Raw genomic sequence first — 21,856 nt, 5'->3', positions numbered from 1 at the left:
ATCAGTTTATTTGAAAAGTCTTGGAGCATAGTTTTTCCACTTGGTGATACCTAGAAATAATAGCTTTCAGTGGAAATTAATAGATGCCACTTAGAAGCGATATCTTTAATTAATAGTTACCACTTAAAAGACAATGCTTGGTAAACCCAAGAGGGACCAAATGAGAGACAGAGTAAGATGTCTGATGATCACTTAAAAGAACTTTGAGCCACGGTGCCTGGGTGGCTTAGTCAGTTACGTGACTGATTCTTGATTTCGGCTCAGACCATGATCTCAGTGTCATGAGATCAAGCCCCACTTAAGGCTCCGCTCTCAGTGTGAGTCTGCTTAGGACTCTCTCCTTTCCCTTCTGCTCCTCCCCCCTGTTCCTTCCCTGTTTGCTCGCGTGCTCTCTCTCTCTCTAAAATAAATAAATAAATACATACATACATAAACTCTTTAAAAAAAAAGAATTTTGAGCCAAAGTAATACTAAGTATGGAATTGATTTTACCCATTTATTTTTAATGCCTGTGCATCTGTGATTACTTTCACAGTGATTATGGAACTTGCCAGCAATAAACCACACAAATGTTTGGTTTCAGAAATCAGGGACAATGTCAGACAAGAAGCCCACCACCCATTCGGCATGGATGTCACCAAACTTGGCCTTCTCATGTTGCTCGCTTCTGAATGAATTCAGTGAAATGACACATCAAAACACTTTTATTAGATAATGACATTTTTTCCATGCATGCATTTAGCAGAATATATTCCTTAACTTTTAGAGAGATGTCAAGAGCCTTCTCCTGGAAACAAGTGTTCTTTGGGCTCACAAGTGGAGAAATGCATAGGACCTGGGATTCATAATGTAAGACTCTGAGAAGTAGTATTTCATTTCTTTAACCTTTATTTCTTTTTTTAAAGATTTTATTTATTTATTCATGAGAGACACACACAGAGAAAGAGGCAGAGAGACACAGGCAGAGGGAGAAGCAGGCTCCATGCGGGGAGCCTGACATGGAACTCGATCCTGTGTCTCCAGGATCACGCCCTGAGCCGAAGTCTGCGCTAAAACACTGAGCCGCCGGGACTGCCCTCTTTATTTATTTATTATTTATTTAAACTTTATTTATTTCATTTAACCTTTAACCTTTATTTCATCCTGGTTTGTGAAATACTGCTTTAGTAGATAATAAGGACATGGCAATGGATGGGAAATGAGGTTCAAAAGAGAAAAAAAACAGTAGTAAAAAGTATGCTGCCATTTGAGCCTGAATAAGCAGTAGAATGTCAGTTCTTACAACAAGAAATTGTAAGCATGCAGAAATTTGGGGGTTGGGAGAGATGATGAGTTCCATTCTGAGCGTACGGAGTTTGATAAAGATTGCTTTTGAGGTATCACTGCCCATCAGTTGGAAGTTCAGGACTAGAGCTTACTAGAATGGTCCTGACCAGAAAGGAAGATTTCATAGGCACATACAGAAGCAGTAATTAAAGCCAGGGCAAGAGATTAGTTTGGGAAGGAACTGAGAGGAAAGAAGAAAGAATGGGAAAGGCAGGACATCTCCCTGTATTTAAGGAGCCATTAGAAAGTTGAGACGAGAACCAGAGATGGATGTTCCTATTGAATCCAAGAGAGCAGGGAGTCTCAACAAGGATGAAATGCTACCCAAATGTTATAAAGATGAAGACTTCAAATAAAGTCATCAAATGTAGTGATTTGAAGTGACAGGGGACCTTGCGGAGAACATTGTTGGCCTTGTAGTAGGGATTTAAGTCTTAGGAAAAGTGTTAAGAATTGAGGGCATGCAGAGAGTGATGGCAAGGAGCACTGACTAAGTATGTCAGAGATGGAGGAGATGAGAAAGCTAGGTTAGTAAACTTAAGAAGTAGCAGAATAGAGGAAATCCTCAAGTTTCTAGGATGTAGGATTGTCTAAGCTTTCTTGCAGGCAAAGGAAGTAAAAAAGGGATAGTTGATAAAGCAAATTTTCAAAGAGCTTGTTGGACTAGCCAGGATGTGGGTTGCTATCGGTAGAAAATAAATCAATACAGCCTTTTTAGGGAGCAATGTGACAATATATTAAAATTTTAAGTGTGTATACCCATTGGCCCAGCAATTTCATAATAAAATTCTGTCCCACAGAAAAGTCAATGCAAGGATACAAGGATATTCACTATAATACTAGTTGTAATAGCAAAAACTTGGAGCGCTTAAACGTTTTCCAATGAAAGAATGTTTAAATAAATCATGATAGACCTCTTCTACAGAAAACAATACCAGAATTAGAAATAATGAACAAAATATGTATATAGTGAAATGAAATGAAGCTCAAAATATCTTTCCAATATACTATAAAAGTTCTACCGGGGCAAGAACCATGTCTTTTTTCTCACCCTTTTATACCCATGCCCTTAGCACAGAGCTTGACCCGTAGTAGGAGCTCAATAAATACTTGTTTGTTTGCTTGTTTAAGTAATCTGCATGCCCAGCATGGGCCTTGAACTCACAAGATCAAGACCTGAGCTGAGATCAAAGGTCAGATGCTTAACCCACTGAGCCACCCAGGAGCCCTTAAGTTTTACAAACACATTACAGAATAACATCTAAATTGATTATGAAAAGATTCACATTTATTTTATATATACATATATGTGTTTACATTTGTATATGCATAGAAGAAAATTCTGGAAGAATATTCAGCAAATTAAAGTAGTTATCTTTGGAGAGTAGGATTGGATAGGAAGTGGAGGAAGAGAAGCCAGTACATTTGTATTTTAAATAATTCCATCTTCTTAAATTGTTACCATCATGAATTTGTTTTACAATTTCAATATGTCAACAAAAGGTATAAAATCACTGGAGAAAAGGGAAGGAGAGTGCAGTAGGGTGGGTTAGTCTTGGTAAGGATCAATCCCCATCTTCCTGGAAGATAGTGGTGGATGATGGTGAAGTTACAGAAAGGAGGAAGAGCTAGGGAACCTAGTCATGTGTCTCAGTAAAGTAGTCACCGGTGTCATCCAGTGGTCATGCCAGTGGTGACAGACTGGCACCTGAGGGAGGCTGAGAAGGTTCAAACATGAACTCAGTGTTAGAGCAGGGGAGACCATTCAATACAACCACCCACTTTACACAAGGCCTGCCACAGAAAGCACAGTTTGGTGCCAGTTCGATACAACGGCCTCTAAAAATATGCAAAAGAACTCAAAACATATCAATAAATGGGTTGCAAGATATTTGGGAGGACCCTGATAGGATGAAGAGAAAGGACTTGTGGTGTAAAGCCTGCACTATGCCATGGCATTCTGTGTCAATGACAGGCAGCCTGGGAGCTGGGGCAGAGGCGAGGAGGGGCAGGCTGTGGCAGTACGGGAGGTGGTGACGAATCCCAGGAGACTGACTATTGCATCGATGACAGACAGGCCTTTAGAACTGACTGATTGACTCAAATGAGTAGCAGTCACCTGGATTGTTCCACTTTCATCCAGGGAATCCTAGCTATGCCGGTGTTATGATTAGGTAAGTGGGTAAAGGTGTTGCCCCAGTTGTAAAGTCAGCAGCCACTGACTTAATAAAACATGAAGTCTCATCAGTGAATCAAAATGTCTGGCAGTTCCCAGAATCCGGGGAGTGAATCCTGACCTACCACTTTGTGCAGGTTTAGCTAGCAGCTCAGCTTTTCATTAAGGCAGTGGCTGATTAAAGCTAAGTATCTGGGCCTCTATCCCAGGATATTTGGGCAGCCTGCTGGACGCCCTATCAATATTTACCTTCTTCCTAGATCCAACCGACTCCTGCTGGATCGATGTCCCACCACGATGTTCAACCATAGTACAGTAATGGAATTGCCAGGACAGAGAGTAGACCACAGGGTATGGTATTGTCCTCCATCCCAAGGAGGGGTCAGAGGCAACCATGAAAGTTATTGAAAGTGGGAGGAGTAGGAGGAGAAAGCAAGGCACAATGTTCTTTGCATCTCCCTGTGACTGCTTTGTATTTTAATGCTCTTGGCTTTTTGTTACTTTGTTTGTTTTAAAATTTCTTTTCTTTGTATGATTTATCTTTATATCTATGTCACACATAGACCAGAAGGATAGAGTTTGTCTGTGTCCTACTTTGGCCATATGTGCTACTAAAAGCTACATAATGGTCTTAAAATCACTGCTGTTATATTGGGTTAAATATAAATGTTTTCCTTGGAAGACTGGGTTCTATTTAGTCTAAGTAGTAGATTGCATAAAATCTGTGAGTAAATAAGGCCTCTACACACCAAATTACATAATACCAATTCCCCATGTTCCTCATCATCCTGCAATCAAGCAGATGCTCCTTGTTCTCCTATACGGTTCAGCCAAGCTGGTGTCTACACTTGGCCTTGGGCATATGAATTTCATACGCATTTTGTCCATCGTTCATCTTTTGCTTTCTACCGATTGAGATTATATATTTAACATATTCACCAAGGGCAAGGATGAAATGATTCACAGCTAAGGAAAAACATGGGCTAAAGGAAAGGAATGGAATTCTACTTCATTGAACATTACAACTCGAAAAATGCTTTTTGAATGGCCCTGCAGGTGACCTAATAGCTGACAGCAATCCCCCTTTTCTGCCAGTAGAGTCACGATTTCCTGTATCCTGTGTACTTTGCCTGGTCTTTTTCCATCTCCAGCCCTACCGATTTGATGGCCTATTGTTCTAGGAAGTACACACCATCGGGCCAGTGAAGGGCTGTATACTAGAGGGGTGAACTGAGGACAGAAGACATATTTCTAAATTCTTTTCCTTTTGTGGTCTCCAGTGGCATTATTTCCTAGCCTGTAGTTCTGAATCTGGAAGAATTTAAAATAATAACTCACATTTCTCTTCCCTTTGTTGCATTTGATTTGTTACGTTAACTGTCCACAGGATTTCCTGAGGCACCTAAAATATGAGTCCAGTCACAAATTACCAGGCTCCGGGCTTAATTGTTCCAGCAAGGAAGGCCATGGGATCACCCTGTTAGTGTTACTTTCTAAGCCATCCGTCTGCTCCTGGCCATGACCAGAACAGTCGATGTCTGGGAATAGGTCCCTTCCTAGAACTTAGGAGCCTTGAAGCTGAGTGGGACCCCAGGTGCATTTTGTCTCACTTTTCATTTTATAGAGGGAAGGGGTGAAGGCCAGGGAGCTTAGAAGACTAGCTCAAGGCTGCGACCAGTGAGAGGCAGCCCTGGGATGGAAATACCAGGTCTCCAGCTCACAGTGTAGAGCCTTTTCTCCTCCCTGTGCTTTTTCCTAGGCCCACCAGGGAGCTGCTGGTCATCACTCATCATAACACCCGGAAAAAAAACACCACTCTAGACCGTTCCCAAAGGCTGTGCAGCTGAAATAAGGACAGAAATGTTACAGGCCCGTCTTCAGCAGCTAGCTGGAAGAAATAGCTATTCCAAGGTCACTCATACTTAATCATATGCACCCAGAAGAAGAATACAAGTGTGAACTATGGAAGACCCAATCTGTAAATTTTCTGTGCTCAGATAATGCATTTAATAAATAAAGAGAATAAGCCTTCACTTTTATTCAATGATTTAATGAGGAAATGTGTCTCCTTCCAAATATGGGCTCTTTCTCTCCTCTTACCTCATAACCACTTTTTTTGGTCATTGGTATTTTCATTTTTAAATAAATATTTATTTAAGAATGATAACCAGTGAATTGTTCCTCAAAATTTGATTGACATCAATCTTGGAAAACTTCTCTTTTTATGTGCTTGCTGCTCAGCCATGACCTCATTTGAGTTATACAAGTCAAAAATGTCAAAGACTGATGACTTTGGGAGCCAAAGGGGATGGGAAGGAATCACGCTAGGCTGAGTAGCTTGAAGATCAGCCTTTGGGTCATGGTCTGCTCTCACTGATGTTTCTATCTCTCCCAGGTTCAAGTTACATGACGGTGCATGCCCTACTGAGTTGCTGGGGGAATTGCTTTGGACGGTGTGACAGCATTTTGCATGCTCGCGACGATGGAAAATGAAAACCAGTGTAAAAATGCCATAATTCTAAAAACCTTTAGTAATTACAGAGTCTGAATTTGAATGCCTGAGAATACTAGACAAGAAATTGTCCCCTAAATTATGGTCTAGTTCCCTAGAAAAGCCTGTTCTCTTCTAGTCACTTATTCCCAGGGAGTTTAAGCACGTCTGAGTCTACAAATGAAAATTCAAATAGAGAACTGAGTCAATTAAAGACATGATTCATACTGAAATCACTTTGGACTCAAAGAGTAAAGTAATTAAGGATAGTGTAGTCAGAGCCATGAATTATCTGAATGGGGCTAAGGATTAAGATGGGACCTGTAATGAGGGGCTAGAGGTTGTCTTAGATGGATAATGAGACCAGAACCGTGGATTAGCCTGGGTAGCAGCCTCCATGAGCAAGGCCAGCAAATATTAAGTACTATGTTGTTAATAAAGCATCTGCAATGAAGTTATAGCTTCCCGATATTAAAATTACTGAGAGAAAAGTGCAAAATGGTTCTTGAGTTATGCCATAGATAACAAAGAATTCTATTAACTTTGTCATTATCAGCCTGTTTTTCTCATTTTCTCCAGAATGCGTTAGTCATATGACAACAGTGATACTATTAGTGTTATTAGTAATGATAATAGCAGCTAAGGTTTATTGGGCTCTCACTATGTGCCCAGCTGGGAAGTTTATGTGCATTATCTTATTTTACCTTCACAAAAACTCTGTGACAGGTACACTTTCCTCTTTATCTCTTAAAAGTGGCTTCCCTTGGGATTGCCAATGACTCCAAAGGGAACAAAGTCTCTCTTCCATATACAAGAGAAAAAAGCTGCCCACCTCTAGAAGCTCTCTCCAAAACATCCCAGGAAAACTTTTTTTCCAGGAGGCCCTAGCAAACCTCTCCTTACATCTGGTGGCCTGTTGGTCATATGACCACTTCTGACCCTACACTTAGGTGTTCCACTGTGGGATCAGATTCTAGTGATTCATTTACATCTGATCCAAATGCCCCACACCCAGAAAAATGAGACATTGGCACAGGTAATTACTGTGTGGAGAAAGTCTGAGTTCTCCATAGAAAATAGAAGTTGTTACCAAGAGCTCTTCCAATGTCCACTAGAGTTCCCATCATCTCTATGGTCCCAGCAATGTCAGGGTAAGAATTCGTTTAGAAATCCCAACAGAGAGATTTGGCTGTATTTAAAGGTGAGTACCTGGGGCACCTGGAGTGCTCAGCGGTTGAGCGTCTGCCTTCCACCCAGGTCGTGGTCAGACAAGGTGCATGATGGACAGGATCTCATAGGATTACCATCAGGTAACACCCTCCACTGGCAGAAGAGCCAATGTACCGTGGCCCGGTCAACCGGTGAGCACGTGCGGGCTCGGGAACACTGTCAATCCCTGCTTTCTTGCCCGGCCTACCAGGCCGTCTGACCTTAAAGTTCATTAGTTGCTGGCCCTGGGTCTACTTTGACTATGTTGATTACTCCCAAATAACCCACCATTAGTTTCTTCCTTCCTTTCTCCCTTGGGCTTGCTTTCTTGTCTGTTTCTTCTTCTTTGTTGTCCTCCCTCATTTACTTTCTCAAGAATCCTACATTGACTTTAATTACATTTATCTCAAGCTAAACGCATCACTTGTCTTCTTTATTTGATTAAAAAAAAAAAAAATCTTTCCAGGATGCCTGGCTGGTTCAGTGCAAACAGCATACACTTTCCCTCCAGCTGGAGGGGCTGATTCCATTCAAGCTGAAATTCAGCTCAGCTTCAAGGAAATATTGGTCTTACAAATTGAGATGTCTGTGTGGCATCTGGGTTGCCCCAGGAATGAGGAGTTGTGTTCGGGGGACACAGCGACAGTGCGTAAGATGTTTTCTGTTTGTCGCCTGAGGCCTACAATGTTATTGCAACAATCTCCAGCTGGTCCCGGGGACTCCAGTCTCTCCACTGCAGTGCACCTTCCTCAAGGTTATCTGATTCATCCTTTTTAACTCCCCTGTGATCCTCTCTCTCCTTTCTGGTAGTAAACTAGCAATCAGATCCATACCTATTGTTTCCGTATTATCTCGTGTTCTCCACCCAAACAAACTTTGCACAATGCTTTGGCTCACCTGCCCTTGATCTTACCTGAACGTGCATGTGATTTCCCGTTCCTATGCCTGTGCCTCTGCTGTTCCATTTGTCTGAAATTCCCTTCTCCGTGCCCTTCCTCCACTCACCTTCCCATGCCTAATTCCTCTGCCCATGGGGAGATCCAGCTCCAAGCTTCTTTCTCTTCTCATTTAGCTCAAAGTAGCCTTTCCTGCTCTAACTCCCAAGAGCAATGGAGTTGTGCCCATCTTGAACACCTACTGACGAGTTATAGGTGTTGCTGTTACCTAGATGCTATAAATCCCTTATTAGACAATGAGATAAGGTTATTGCGCAGTATTATACCCAGTGCCTTGCACTTAGCAGATCCTGGTTAAAAACATGTGTGCTTCATGTGTCATGTATGATGAATATATAATGTTTTCAAAACCAGTCTTCAAGAAAAGAATTAGAGTGTAAGAATCTAAGAGGCATCTCAAAAAAAAAAAAAAAAAATGATCCCACACTAAACTTTTCATCATCTCCATTCCTCTAAATGGCTCTTCCTTTCCATTTAGTAATGACAAATCAATCATTCAACTCTTCTCAGGCCAAAAAAGATGGAGGCCTTTCTTACTCTCAATCCCTGTATCCAGAGGGTCTTATTGGTTCTACATTCAACTTAGATTGAGTGGGGATCCCTGGGTGGCTCAGCGGTTTAGCACATGCCTTTGGTCCAGGGTGTGATCCTGGAGTCCCAGGATAGAGCCTGCTTCTCTCTCTGCCTGTGTCTCTGCCCCGCCCCCTCTCTATGTCTATCATGAATAAATAAATAAAATCTTTAAAAAACAACAACAACAAATTAGAGTTTGATGACCTCTCACTTCTGTTAACATTGTGGACCAAGCCCTCATTGTCTCTACCTGAACTATTACCATAGCCTCTAAATGGTCTCCCTGGATCTTCCCTCATCTCTCTCCCTCTACCCCTGCTCTCACATGGCAGATAAAATAAGCCTGCTCACGTTACTTTCATGCACAGAACCCCTCAAATACTTCCCATTTCACTCGAGGCCAAAGTTTTTATAATTATCTTACATAATCCATTCCACACAGCCCCTGACCTTTCAGACTATTTCCAGCTACTTTGCTTTCACCACTTTATTCTCTTCCTCAACAAGGCAAGCACCTTCCACCCTCTGCAACCTGCATGCTCCACCCCCCTTACCCTGCTTATTTTTTCCCCGTAGCATTTTTCATTTGACATACAATATCCCATGCAGATGTATTTCTCTTGCTTGACGGTTTATTCTCTAGGTCTTTCCTATGCTTGCCTCAGTTAGAATATAAACCTCATGAAGGCAGAAATTTTTGCCTGATTTCTACCTTGCCCTATTCTCAGGGCTGAGAAAAGTTGAGTTGCCAAGTAGACATTGTAAAATATTTTTTTTAAATATTTGTTGAATGAATGGATGATGAATAAATCTTATTTAGACGTTAAACATTCAGGAGCTATAGGCCACCTAACAGATGTGGCAGGCAATGACCTGAGAATCTTTCTCCTAGAGGTTTGAATTTGTACATCTGAACTTTTGGAATCAGATGAGTTTCTCACTTGTTAGACAAGCAATAACTGTACCTCAATTCCAGACCGTAGAGCACAGCGGAAATTGGAGACATGATTATGGTTATGATCTAGTTCTGAGATTCTTTTTCCAAAACCAATTGATTTCTCAAGGTGAGCACATCCAGCATGCATTTTCTAGAGGACAATACAAGGGATACAGAGCTAGATGACAGAGAGCTCTTGAGTTAGACTCTTACAAACCAATTTCTGCTACTGCTCGCACAAAGCAGGTTAGAACACGCTTTAACCCCCTGCCCTGCTCATATACCCACCATGGTGACAACAGTCCTTCTCTTAAGGAATCTTCTCTTCCCTTTGTGGTGCTTTGGTTGGGATGGGTCCAGGGACACAAAAACCCAGTGTCTTGGGTCTCTTCTTTTGAATGTTGCCCAATCCTCCTTAATTGTATCATTTCATGATTAAATCCCAGGAGCTATTTTATGTTAATCTCATCACTAAGCCAATGGATGTTGACACTTCTGTTCTCCGTTGATTACATTACCTCTGAGCAGCGATCACGTCCCTTTAACCTGATGAAGTAATTATCCTGGTGGACCTGAGTGATGGCCACAGCCAAGGAGGTCGACAATCCTTGTCAGGACCATTCTCTCTCATCTGTTGATTTCACCTGTTTCTCCATCAGGCTGAACCAACAGGATCAGGATGTCCTAATTGCTGTTATCATTCCCCAGCCCAATCTGAGCCCTCCTCTTCGCTGTAGGGTCCCTGCCACTGAGGCTTGCAGAGCCAATGCAAGAAGAAAGGGCTTCCCAGCCTCCCGTTGGTCTCTCAGAGAGGCCCTCTAGTCAAGGTCCCATTCATACCTGAGAATCCTCCCCAGATGCAAATCTGAACACCATGAGTTCCTCACAGAAACATATTGAGGTTACACTGACATGGAGGAAAAGCTTTAAAATAGCATGTACATTGTGATTCATTTTTGGTTTTGTTTTGTTTCTTTTTTAAAGGTTTATTTATTTATTTTAGAGAGAGAGAGAAAGAGAGTGTGCATGAGTAGGGGTGGGGCGGGGGGATCTCCAGCCGACTCCCTGCTGAGCATGGAGCCCAGTGCAGGGCCAGATCTGAGATCCTGACCTGAGCCAAAATCAAGAGTCAGACCCTCAACTGACTGAGCCACCCAGGTCCCCATTTTGATTTGTTTTTGCATGAAAAAATAGGATATGTAAAATATATTTTACGCACATACAAAATATATATCAAATAGAATACATAAAATATTTAAAAACATGGTACAGATGCAAAAAAAAAAAAACAAAAAAAAAAAAAAACATTGAAACAGACACAACAGAAGTCTGTAGGCATTTAGTCCCAAAGATGGCAGGAAGGAAAAGTGGAGAGTGGTGTCTCTTTTCTGCTGACACCCCGTCCTCTCGGGGGCTGTTTCCCTGTGGACCCCTCGGGAAGGGGAAGTCCAGCCGCGGGAGCAACAGCAGGAGAGCTAGGGGACGGTGGGGCCTCCGAAATACCCTTCCCCAGGAGACCCTGCACCCATATAACAATACTGTTATTGGACATTTCTAAACCAGTTGAGAGGGTTCCTCTCCTGTTCAGTTCTCACCACAATGAAATGTAAACATTCTGTTAACTTAAAAGAAGTCGCTCTTCCTGCCGTTGGTTTCCTCGGGCTTTTTGTTCAAGACATCCCTGGGACTGGGACGAGCTCCTCAATGTTGAGATCCGCACCGGGGAAGGCCCCCGCGTAGCCTAGGGCCTGGGTGGAGGAAAGACCGAGAGACCCGGAGGAGGCTGGGAAGCCCTTTCTTCTCAGGCTGTTCCAGGCCTTGAAGGCCATGAGCACACGCCCTGACCGGGCACCCAAGGAGCCTTCGGAATCCCATGGCTCTCTCACCCCTCCTGGGGCAGCAAGTGTCCGACGTGATTGCTCCTCCACACGTGCCGCCTTTCCCCCTCGTCAGGGAGGACTCAGCGGGGTCGCCCCCTTCCTCGGGCCCGCGCAGTCCGGGTCAAGGGCTGGTTCTACACGGTTGATGAGCAGCTCATCTGGACTTGGCCTCCGGATTCCCGTTAACCGCTTGGCGCTCCTGCCCGGGTCCACGCGCGGTCGGCCTCAGCGGACTCTCAGTGCCTTGGGAGCCACGGTGTGGTCTTACCATCTCACCTTCAGCAGCTTACCTGCCGTTCTGGAGTGTTCGATAGACTCAGAGCACATCAATGAATAAATGAAGTAAGGAAGAGCTGGATAAGGGACGGGTGCGTGGAAAGAATGCAGAAGGCGCGTGCTAGAAGCCACATGGGGCTGCGACCAGTGTCTTAGCCCAGAGAGGAAGCTGGTCACACAGGCTGGCCACATCCTGAGCTAAAGTCTGAGAAAACAAATGGGGGGAAGAATGGCTTTTAGGAGCCCCCGCCCCCTCGCCCCGCTCTCTTGCTGCTGTTGCTCCTTCTCCCCGGAGGCGTCCACAGAGGGCAAGTGGAGCCTGAGAGGACCCCTGAGAGGAGGGGGGGCCAGCAGAAAAGAGACCCCACTCCCCACTCTTCCTTCCCGCCCCTTGGCCGGCCGAGGCCTCACGGCAGGTGATAGCTGGCCCTGCTTCTCTGACCGAGCTCGCCACCGCAGCCGGCACTAGTGCACAGCCCCACAACGATCCTAATTATGTCCCAGATTAGCGCCTAAAAAAATCCAAAATAGCATCTGACGTGACTTTCTATTTACAGAAGGGCGTGTGGGATGCATCACAACACCCTTGCTGGGCCCTCCGATGTGTGGACGGGCCCAACGAGCAAGTGCTGAAGGGAGTGGGCAGCCCTGATATTTATCTGCGGATAACTGCACCCACCCGGGGACTCGGAAGGGAATTCCAGAACCTTCTTTTGATAAGGCCTCCAAGCCAGCAGATCTGCTGCCGCCAGAACTAAAAATAGTTGGATGTGGTTGGGAGTCGGAAGGTGTGGGGGCCTCGTCCGACTTAACTGGCCTGACGTCCTTGCCATTTAACCTGTTGGCCTCCCTACGGTGTGCGGTGTGCGGTGTGCGTGGGGATCGGGGCGCAGCCCTCCGTGGATCACGAGGCAGGTGGGAGGCCAGGGGGGAGACACGGAAGGTGCAAGTATGTGGCGAGTGCCCGGCCTCAGTGTCAGGAGAGGAGCGTGGGCCGTGCTAAGAGGGCGGGCCCACTCAAGACGCTCGGGCTGGGGCTGGCTGTCGTGGGCCACTGTCCCCGAGGGGAGTCCTCCACGCTCTGGGCCTCGATAGCCTGGGGGTGGCCTGTTGGTGAGGGGATGATCCCCTTCGTGCTCTTGCCTCCTCCCGTGCTGTCCTCTCCTTGCCCGGGCGCTCTGTCCTCCGGGAGGACGGGCTAGGCCCGGGTGGCAGCCACAGATGTCAACAGCTATTCTCGGCAAACGGGAGGTTACCCAGGCCACAGGATAAATAAACGTGGTTACTTCTCCTCTTTAAAAATAGTTGTTCTGTTCCTCTTATTGAGACTCTGAAAGACAGTGCAGTTGAACCGTCTATCCTGAGCCCGACTGTATGGCGGGCTGCGTTAACGCTTGGCGTCCACTGCTTCGTTTACTCTCCATCGTCTCAGTGACAGAGGTCCCACTGACCCATTTTCCATGACAGGCGAGGAATCTGACATCCACAGAGACTGTCTGTGTGCTAAGCTCCCAGAACCGTAAACGGACCTATGATCTTTTTTTAAAGATTTTATTTTGTTTATTCATGAGAGACACAGAGGGAGAGAGCCACAGGCAGAGGGAGAAGCAGGCTCCACGCAGGGAGCCCGATGCGGGACTCGATCCCGGGACCCCGGGGTCACCCCCTTAAGCCAAAGGCAGACGTTCAACCCCTGCACCATCCAGGTGCCCCCGACCCACGGTCTTGTGTATTAATTATACTGTTTGGCCTCAAAAATCATAGTATCTGCAAAAAAGAAGATGAGGAGGAGGAATGGGAAGTACATATTTAATCAATAATCAGAAGTTCGTGGGTCTTGGACAAATAGACTCCCACCACCACCATTCAGGCCTTTCTTGGAACCTGACCGTGGCCTTGTGGGCAGAGAGAAGCAGCCCGAGGTCCCATACAAAGTGTGTGATTGATTGACAGTTAGTGAGGAGCAGGACACAATCTTTCAGAAAACAAGAGGGCTGAGTCAGAATATGATGCTTATGTTATTGCTATTATTACTATTTGATTAACATCACTTAAAGTTTTTAAAAGCAAGAATGGGACAGGATAATCGAACATCATCTGTTCCTCTTGGACTCTAGCCATCTTGCCTCCCAGTATCAGTCTCTGTGAGAACCAACCAACCAGATTTGTAAGTACTTTTCACTTAATTTAGTGGGTTATCCAGTTTACGGGGCAGATGCTCATATTAGCTTACTGGTGCGTTGCAATGTTATTTTTATGCCTTAAAATGAAAACGTTACAAATCCTTGGGGATATACTAGAACCGTTGGCTTCTACCAGCTTTGGCACTTTTGTCTCACGTCGTCTCATTGTTCAACAGCAATGGCCTTAAACATCAGATAGGAGCACTTTTGCTACCTCCCCATTCCGAAAGGTATGTGATGATACTTGTCTCCTGGGGTGACAGCAGGGACAAGATTAAATGAGATAACTTATGCAAACTTTTTGGCACATAGAAAGTACTCCAAAAATAAATAAATAAATAAAAGAGGGACACTTGGGTGGCTCAGCCCTTTGGAGCCTGTCTCCAGCCCAGGGTAGGATCCCGGAGTCCTGGAATAGAGTTCCACATCGGGCTCCCTGCATGGAGCCTGCTTCTCCCTCTGCCTGTGTCTCTGCCCCTTTCTCTGTATCTCTCATGAATAAATAAATAAAATCTTAAAAAAAAAAAAAAAGGGGAATGCCATCTCCCCTACTCCGAATCTGTGTCCTTAATTTCAGGGGTTTAAGCGTGGTGTAGATGTGAAAGACAGTTTGCGGATCAGCGATGACCCCATGCAAACGTGCACTTAGCTTTCTACCAGCTGTGGGAGGTCGGGCAAATGCCTTCGTCTCTTGGAACCTCATTTTTTTTTTTTTTTTTTTTTTGTAAAATGAAAATAATAGCCCTATTTTACAGGAATGCTGTGAGGCTTACAAATAACATATGCAAAGTAGGTGACATGCAGTAGGTGCGAAATAAATGAGCGTTTGTTGTTTCCTTAGCTACAATAACTTCTGTCCTACAAAACAGGGCTAAAGATTAGGGTTGATGCAAGTGCTTTATTGCATGGATCATTTCAAACATCTAGAGACTCACTTGGGTGTCATTTCATGGTGGCTCCATCTAATCCTAAGCCGTGTTGGGGTCTTGTGGGAATGTTTAAAGCCCCATTATGAAGCCAAGGGGAGCAAAGGTACCTCTCAGCCCCGGTGACCACTGACCCATCCGCAGGGGCGCCCAGGAGAGGCTACAGGACTCCCGCCGAGCAGTGGGCAGGCGCCAGGGCTGCGGGCTGTAGGCTGCCGGGCCCTTACACTGCGGGCCTTGTTCCGGACCCCTTACAAAGCACCTCTTTAGGGTGGAAACAAGATGTTCTTTGTAAATAAAAGTTCATGCATTTGCGTAATGAAGTCATTTTCCAGCGCTGCAGTGGAGGACACTCTTCCCCCAGCCCCCCGGGTGGGGACTGTCAGGAAGGAGACGCGCCGCCGGCCGGTGCCCCAAGGGTGGCCCCGAGCGAGGCTCCCGCGTGGGCGCTGGGAAGCCTCGCCGGTGGGTGCCGCCGCCCTGAGCCGTCCCAGGGGCGCTGCCCACCCCGGCTCCCGCCCCAGGAATCCCCTTCTCGCTCCCGGGGCTGCAGACGAGCTGCAAACGAGGGGCCCCGGCCCGGGCCCGCGTGCACATCCCAGGCCAGGGCCCCCCGGGCACCCCGACCCCACAAGTGAGCGACGCGAGGGAGCAAAGGCAGACGCTGAGTGTTCCCTGGGGTCCCTTGGAGAGGCCCAGGCGCCGGGGGGGAGGGCTGGAAGGTGAGCGCGAGCGGGGCGCAGGGGCGCGGGGAGCGGGCGGGGCCGCGCGGCCTGGGATGCGCCCCCCTGCGTCCGTCGGTCCGTCCGGCCCGCGGCGGAGAGAGCGCGGGACCGCAGCGAGAGGCGACCGGAGGGGGAGGGGAAAGGAGGGAGGGGGGAGGGGAGGGGAGGGAGGGGAGGGAGAAGGGGCAGGCCCTCCCGCGGCCTCGCTCACTCGCGCTCTGCGACCAGGGGGCTCGTCGGGGCGCGGCGGGGCAGGAGGGGAGCGAGCCGCGGGCGCCGACGGGGACGAGCGGCGCCGGGGTCCGCGGGGAGAGTCCGCGGGGAGATGGCCCCGAGCTCCGCGCGCCGCGCCCGCCTCCCGCTCTGGCTCCTCTGGGCCGCCGCCTGCGCCGCCGCCGGGGACCGCGATGCCCGCCCCCCGGACGCCGCTCCGAGCCCAGCGCGCGGCCCGCACCGCCCGCCCGCCGCCAGCCAGCCCCAAGGGGCTCCCGGGACGCCGCCGCCCGCCGCCCAGGTAGGGCGCCCCCCCCCCCGCGCCCCTGCGCCCTCGCCCCTGCGCCCCCGCCCCTTCTCCTGCGCCGTGCGCCCCTGCCACCCCACCCCTTCCCCTGCCCCCTGCGCCCCTGCGCCCCTGCGCCCCTACCCCTTCCCCTGCGCCCCTGTGCCCCTGCCCCCTGCGCCCCCACCCCTTCCCCTGCGCCCCTGCGCCCCCCACCCCTTCCCAATCCCCTGCGCCCCTACTCCTTCCTCTGCCCCCCCACCCCTTCCCCTGCGCCCCTGCGCCCCCACCCCTTCCCCTGCGCCCCTGCCACCCCACCCCTTCCCCTGCCCCCTGCGCCCCTGCGCCCCTGCGCCCCTACCCCTTCCCCTGCGCCCCTGTGCCCCTGCCCCCTGCGCCCCCACCCCTTCCCCTGCGCCCCTGCGCCCCCACCCCTTCCCAATCCCCTGCGCCCCTACTCCTTCCTCTGCCCCCCCACCCCTTCCCCTGCGCCCCTGCGCCCCCACCCCTTCCCCTGCGCCCCTGCCACCCCACCCCTTCCCCTGCCCCCTGCGCCCCTGCGCCCCCACCCCTTCCCCTGCGCCCCTGTGCCCCTGCCCCCTGCGCCCCCACCCCTTCCCCTGCGACCCTGCGCCCCCACCCCTACCCCTGCGCCCCTGCGCCCCTGCTCCTTCCCCTGCCCCCTGCGCCCCCACCCCTTCCCCTGCGCCCCTGCTCCTTCCCCTGCCCCCCCACCCCTTCCCCTGCGCCCCTGCGCCCCCACCCCTTCCCCTGCGCCCCTGCTCCCCCGCGCTGCCGCCCCCTCCACCTGCGCCCCCCGCCCCCGGGTCAGCCCAGAAACTCCGCGGGAAGAGCTCGCGTAGCCGCCGCGGGGCTCGACGGCGCGGGCGCGGCTGAGGCTGGGAGCGCGGCCCGAGGGGTGGCGGAGGCGCAGTCCCGCCGCGCACCGTCCTGGGGCCGCAGCCGCACCTCCCGCCCCCCGCCCCCCCCGCGGCCGCCCTGAGCGCGCGCCCCGTGCCTCGTCCCTGCTCCCCTGGGCCGTGCGGCGGCGGCGCGACACCGGGGACCAGCGCTTTAGGGAGAATCAGAGAGGAGGTTCCGGGCAACGGGGCCGGGGAGCGAGCGGACGCGGGGGACGGGGAGGGGGGACCTGCCGCGGGGGACGGGGTGGTGGGGGACCTGCCGCGGGGGATGGGGTCCCGGGGGACCTGCCGCGGGGGATGGGGTCCCGGGGGACCTGCCGCGGGGACGAGGTGATGGGGGACCTGCCGCAGGGGACGGGGTCCTGGGGGACCTGCCGGGAGGTCGCAGAGCAGACACCTTAGTAGCCTAGAGCCACTATAGTGCAGAAGCAGAAAGTGGGGAATGGAGCACATCCCCAAAGTTCAGGGTGTGCCCTGCTGACACGTGTCGGCAGAGAGCTGCTGTGTGAACACCTGACAAGAGCTTTTATGTTGAAAGCAGCCCGAGTGTAGAAACCGGGTGAAGGAGGATGAATCCACACTAAGTGATTTCAGTCTCCTGAGTCAAGAGGGACAAGAGCATGTCCAGTGCGTGGGAGATGCTAAGTAGGAGAAAAATGAAGTCACCTAAGTTCGTGGGAAAGGAAGGAGCAATTGACCTGACAACACACACACGCACACGCACACACGCACACAGGCTGTAGCTATGGTTATGTCAACCACAGAACCAAAACAGTGATGCGGATTGACACCATTTCTAACAGAACCCAAGTCTGCATTATTGCTATTGATCCTACTAATCGTTAGTGTAACTGTAGTTCGTGATTATTACTGCCAAATAAGGTGCATGAAGATGGTCCTTCTCCAGGAGTGAGCCCCATGCACACCCCTCCCCCCCCAAAAAGAGGGAGTGTGGGTAGCCCCAGAGCATCCCAGCCTCCCGTTGCGGCCCAAAGAGTAACTCTGTGTGGAAGAGAGGGGCATGGCTTCTGCTCAGCCATGTACTGCCCAGATATGGGGACAGGCCAGGCCAGGAGAGACACGCATCGCTTCTCCACAGGCTTGGAATTAAGCCCCTGGGAAGCATTATTTCCACCTGTTGCTTTGAGCATGGGATGTCTCAGAATGAAACGCTTGAGGGTGGGCTTGCCAGGTAAAATACAAGACATCTCACTGAATTTGAATTTCAGATAGCAACAAGTAGATTTTTTCATGTCTCACATATTGCATGGGATGTATTTATAGTAGAAAATTATTTATTTATTTGAAATTCAGATTTCCCTAGGCATTCTGCACTTTTACCTGCTGTGGCTTTTTTTTTTTTTTTTAAGATTTTATTTATTTATTCATGAGAGACATAGAGAGAGAGAGGCAGAGACACAAGCAGAGGGAGACGCAGGCTCCATGCAGGGAGCCCAACATGAGACTCGATCCCGGGTCTCCAGGATCCCAGCCCGGGCCGAAGGCAGCGCTAAACCACTGAGCCACCCGGGCTGCCCCTTACCTGCTGTTTTAAAGAGATGGGCACCTGTAACTTTTTATAACTCATCCCACAAAAAGTAAGAAAATAATTCTCTGATTTCCCAGGAAGCTTAGAGTTATTGCTGAGACCCTGATTTCTTAGATGCTCATATGCTCAATGAAAGACTAGGAAGGCAGCACAGCAGAGTGTTTTGGATGCCAGGCTTTGCATTCTGATGGTCCCAAGCTCAAATTTCAACTTACCTGCTCCCTTACCTTAGGCAAATTACTGATGCCCGAATTACAGAGGAAGAAACTGAGGCTTAGAGTAAGTTTTGGTGCCTACTTCATGCTTCTTACAGTTACTGTCATGAAATTTTTAAAAATTTACAGAAATTAGATAAAATATACAGGAAAAAAATGCTTAATACAGTACCTGATATAGCATAAAATTCTTTTTACGTTCTAAGCCTTAAATATAAAGTCTTAAGTCTAAAATATGCAGATGATTGGATTAAAAGAAATCCTAATTTGGGAATACTTCTCAGAACGTTATTTATATGGTGCTATCTTACTTAATATTGCTATATCTCTGTTTGTCTCTATCTTTCCAACCAGAAAGAATGTTCTACAGTGAGTTAAATTTGTAATACTGTCAGAGTCTAATAGGTTCAGAATGTCAGTTGAGACTTTGGGTTTAGGGAAACAGAAAGAAGCTATTAGTCATTCCAGAAGGGTCAAAGTATATGATGTAGAAAGGGTGGGATTGGAGTAATTACGTTCCCACTGCATAGTTTCACATAATACCTCCAGCTAGCCTCGGTCCCACGGCGATCCCAGTGCCCCGCCTTTCAGATTTCCCATGCTCTTTACAGCCAGTAAGGAGACCATAAACCAAGTACATTCTGGAAATGTAATAACTTAGTAGAACCACTCTACTGAATTGGCTCGGGAGATTGTATTTACATCTAGAGACAGAGACAAAGAGTCCACGGACACGTAGGACTCCGTATTCATGGGAGGTTCGAGATGTGGATGGAGGGACGTTCTAAATATACATTCGTTTTCTTTGACTTGGATTTATGTGAATGGTTATTCCTCGATTTTCCTTCAATGTGAAGGAAGAAAAACACTAAGGCCAGCATGGAGCAGTGGGAGGTGCTTGGCCGATGGCCCTCCAAAGGCTCTCCCAAGCTCCTTGGCAGCAAGGTCTGTGCCCTCCCCACCCCTGGGTCCTTAGCCCTGCGCACGGACCCCGGTCTCCGGCACACGGTGGTGCTCAGTGTGAGTTAGGAGATCAAAGACACTGAATGCACACTGAATAAAAGGGTGAGGAGCACTGGCTGACCCAGAAAGAAGGCCCCTCCTTTCCTTCTCCAACAAGGCCAAACTTCTCCCGGGATGCAAAGAGTTTGAAAAGAGGAGCACCCACGGGTTCCTCTGTGCTAATTGGTAGGGTTTTCCCATCTTCTGCTTTTTTACAATCTCCTGAGTCCATTATTGCTGAGTTTATAGGGAGAGCAACGGTTCTTAGTAGGGGTGGCGGGCAAAGGGGAGACTCGGTACTTGCAAAAAAGCGTATTCACTGTTCTAGTATTTTACATTCAAGAAAAGAAAGCCTTGGGACACCTGGTGGCTCAGTGGTTGAGCGTCTGCCTTCGGCTCAGGGTGTCGTCCTGGGGTCCTAGGATCAAGTCCCACATCGGGCTCCCTGCTGGGAGCCTGCTTCTCCCTCTGCCTCTCTCTCTCTCTCTGTCTCTGTCTCTCTGTGTGTGTCTCTCTCATGAATAAATACATAAAATCTTAAAAAAAAAAAAGAAAAGAAAAGAAAAGAAAAGAAAGCAAGCTGATTTTATCATCCACACTCTAGCAGGTCAAAAGTCCTCTTAAGTAATGTGGATATTTGAAAGAACTGGAAGGGGGTACAGGGATGGAGACAAGAACAGTCCCCAAGGAGAGGGTATCAGAATGTCCTTGGCAGAAATGACAGTCTTATCTGTCAGAGAGCAGCAGGCACGAATAAGGTCAAGAATACAAGGCTAGAGGTTGACACCGTGTGGCTGGGAAGAAGCCCCCACACAGAGACTCGGGAGGGTCGGGGGGCTCTGCAGGAGGGGTAGGTGGGAGGTGGGCCGTGTCACTGCCTTTGGGAGGTGATGGAGAAATTAAGGGAAATAAATGACAATATTGAGCAAATTTTTCTCAGAGAGTAAAACAGGAATTTACCTCCTGATAACCTGACTGGGCTTCGCGGCTGCTGCTGCTGTTGTTGTTAGCTTCCCTCTAAGAACATCAATGTCCCATGACCCGCATGTGCAGAGGTACCCCACACGGAGCAAACTTGCTTGCTTGCTCTAAAAAAAAAAAAGAAAGAAAAAAGGCAAAGCATGATGAACCAGACTAATTCTCAGTGACTTTCCCTCTAGACGTTTTTTAATTGTTGCTGCGTGGTCCCGTGCTCCCAAATACCTGGTGCCCTGCCTCTAAAGGATCGCAGGATCTATCAACAGGCAGCTTAGATCTCTTTTGCTGTCTGGGTGCCTTTTCCCTCTCTCGGGCCCTTACTTTGCAAACAGCCCCGTGGAGTCACGTTGAGTCACTGGCCCCGTGGGCCTGGGCCTTCCTTCTGGACTGCTGTTCAGTGGCACGGTCAGGTAAGGAGCCCCTCAGCGTGCAGCCGCTCTTTCCTTCCCTTAGTATCATGCAACAGGCAGGTCAGGAGCCTCACCGTGGACGGAGCAATAAGTAGGCGCCAGGAAGGACAGAAAGAGGCAGAGTCACATCCCTGCCCTCAGGGAGTGAGCAATCTCAGGAAGGAAAATATGTGCACAGCCAGTCTAGACAGCAGAATGAATTAGTATTCGGTGAGTGTGGCTGCAAGCTAAGGGCCGGGGGGTAAAATGGAAAAGAAGAACTTTTGAGCCAGGTCAGTGGGACACAATCACCTACTCACCAAATACCAAACAAGATTCCTGAGAAACATTATTTTAGAAGGACTAAACCCAGTAGTGGCAGCAGTAATAATAATAGCAGCACGGCCGTGGCAGGTGCACATGCTAGTCTAAGCCTTCTCCGTGCATTAGTTTTTTATCCCTCCCGACACCCCAGGGGGACTTGTATAGTTACGATCTTATTTTGCAAACATGAGGCACAGAACACTTGCCCAGGTACGCTGTCCGGTAAGGGGCACAGCGCGGAAGTAATTCAACTCTGCGGGAGTATCTGGGGAGAGTGGTTGGGTACAGGAACTGTCTGTAAGCATAATCGCCGTCAAAG

The 21,856-nt window shown here is 48.7% G+C and overlaps 1 protein-coding gene across 2 annotated transcripts in view; it reads left to right on the top strand.

Moving 5' to 3' along the window:
• The first annotated feature begins 15,968 nt into the window (after positions 1-15,968).
• The window catches only part of LAMA4 (laminin subunit alpha 4), a 142,899-nt gene continuing 137,011 nt past the window's right edge, over positions 15,969-21,856 (top strand). For both annotated transcript variants that reach the window (XM_049092473.1, XM_025444841.3), the window contains exon 1: positions 15,969-16,172. In XM_049092473.1, coding sequence (XP_048948430.1) covers positions 15,984-16,172 — 189 coding nt within the window. In that variant the 5' untranslated portion in view covers positions 15,969-15,983. The remainder of the gene's footprint in view (positions 16,173-21,856) is intronic.

This window comes from Canis lupus, chromosome 12, assembly GCF_003254725.2.
Source record: "Canis lupus dingo isolate Sandy chromosome 12, ASM325472v2, whole genome shotgun sequence".
In the NCBI taxonomy this organism is placed as follows: domain Eukaryota; kingdom Metazoa; phylum Chordata; class Mammalia; order Carnivora; family Canidae; genus Canis; species Canis lupus.
This window is presented reverse-complemented; position numbering and strand designations above follow the sequence as displayed.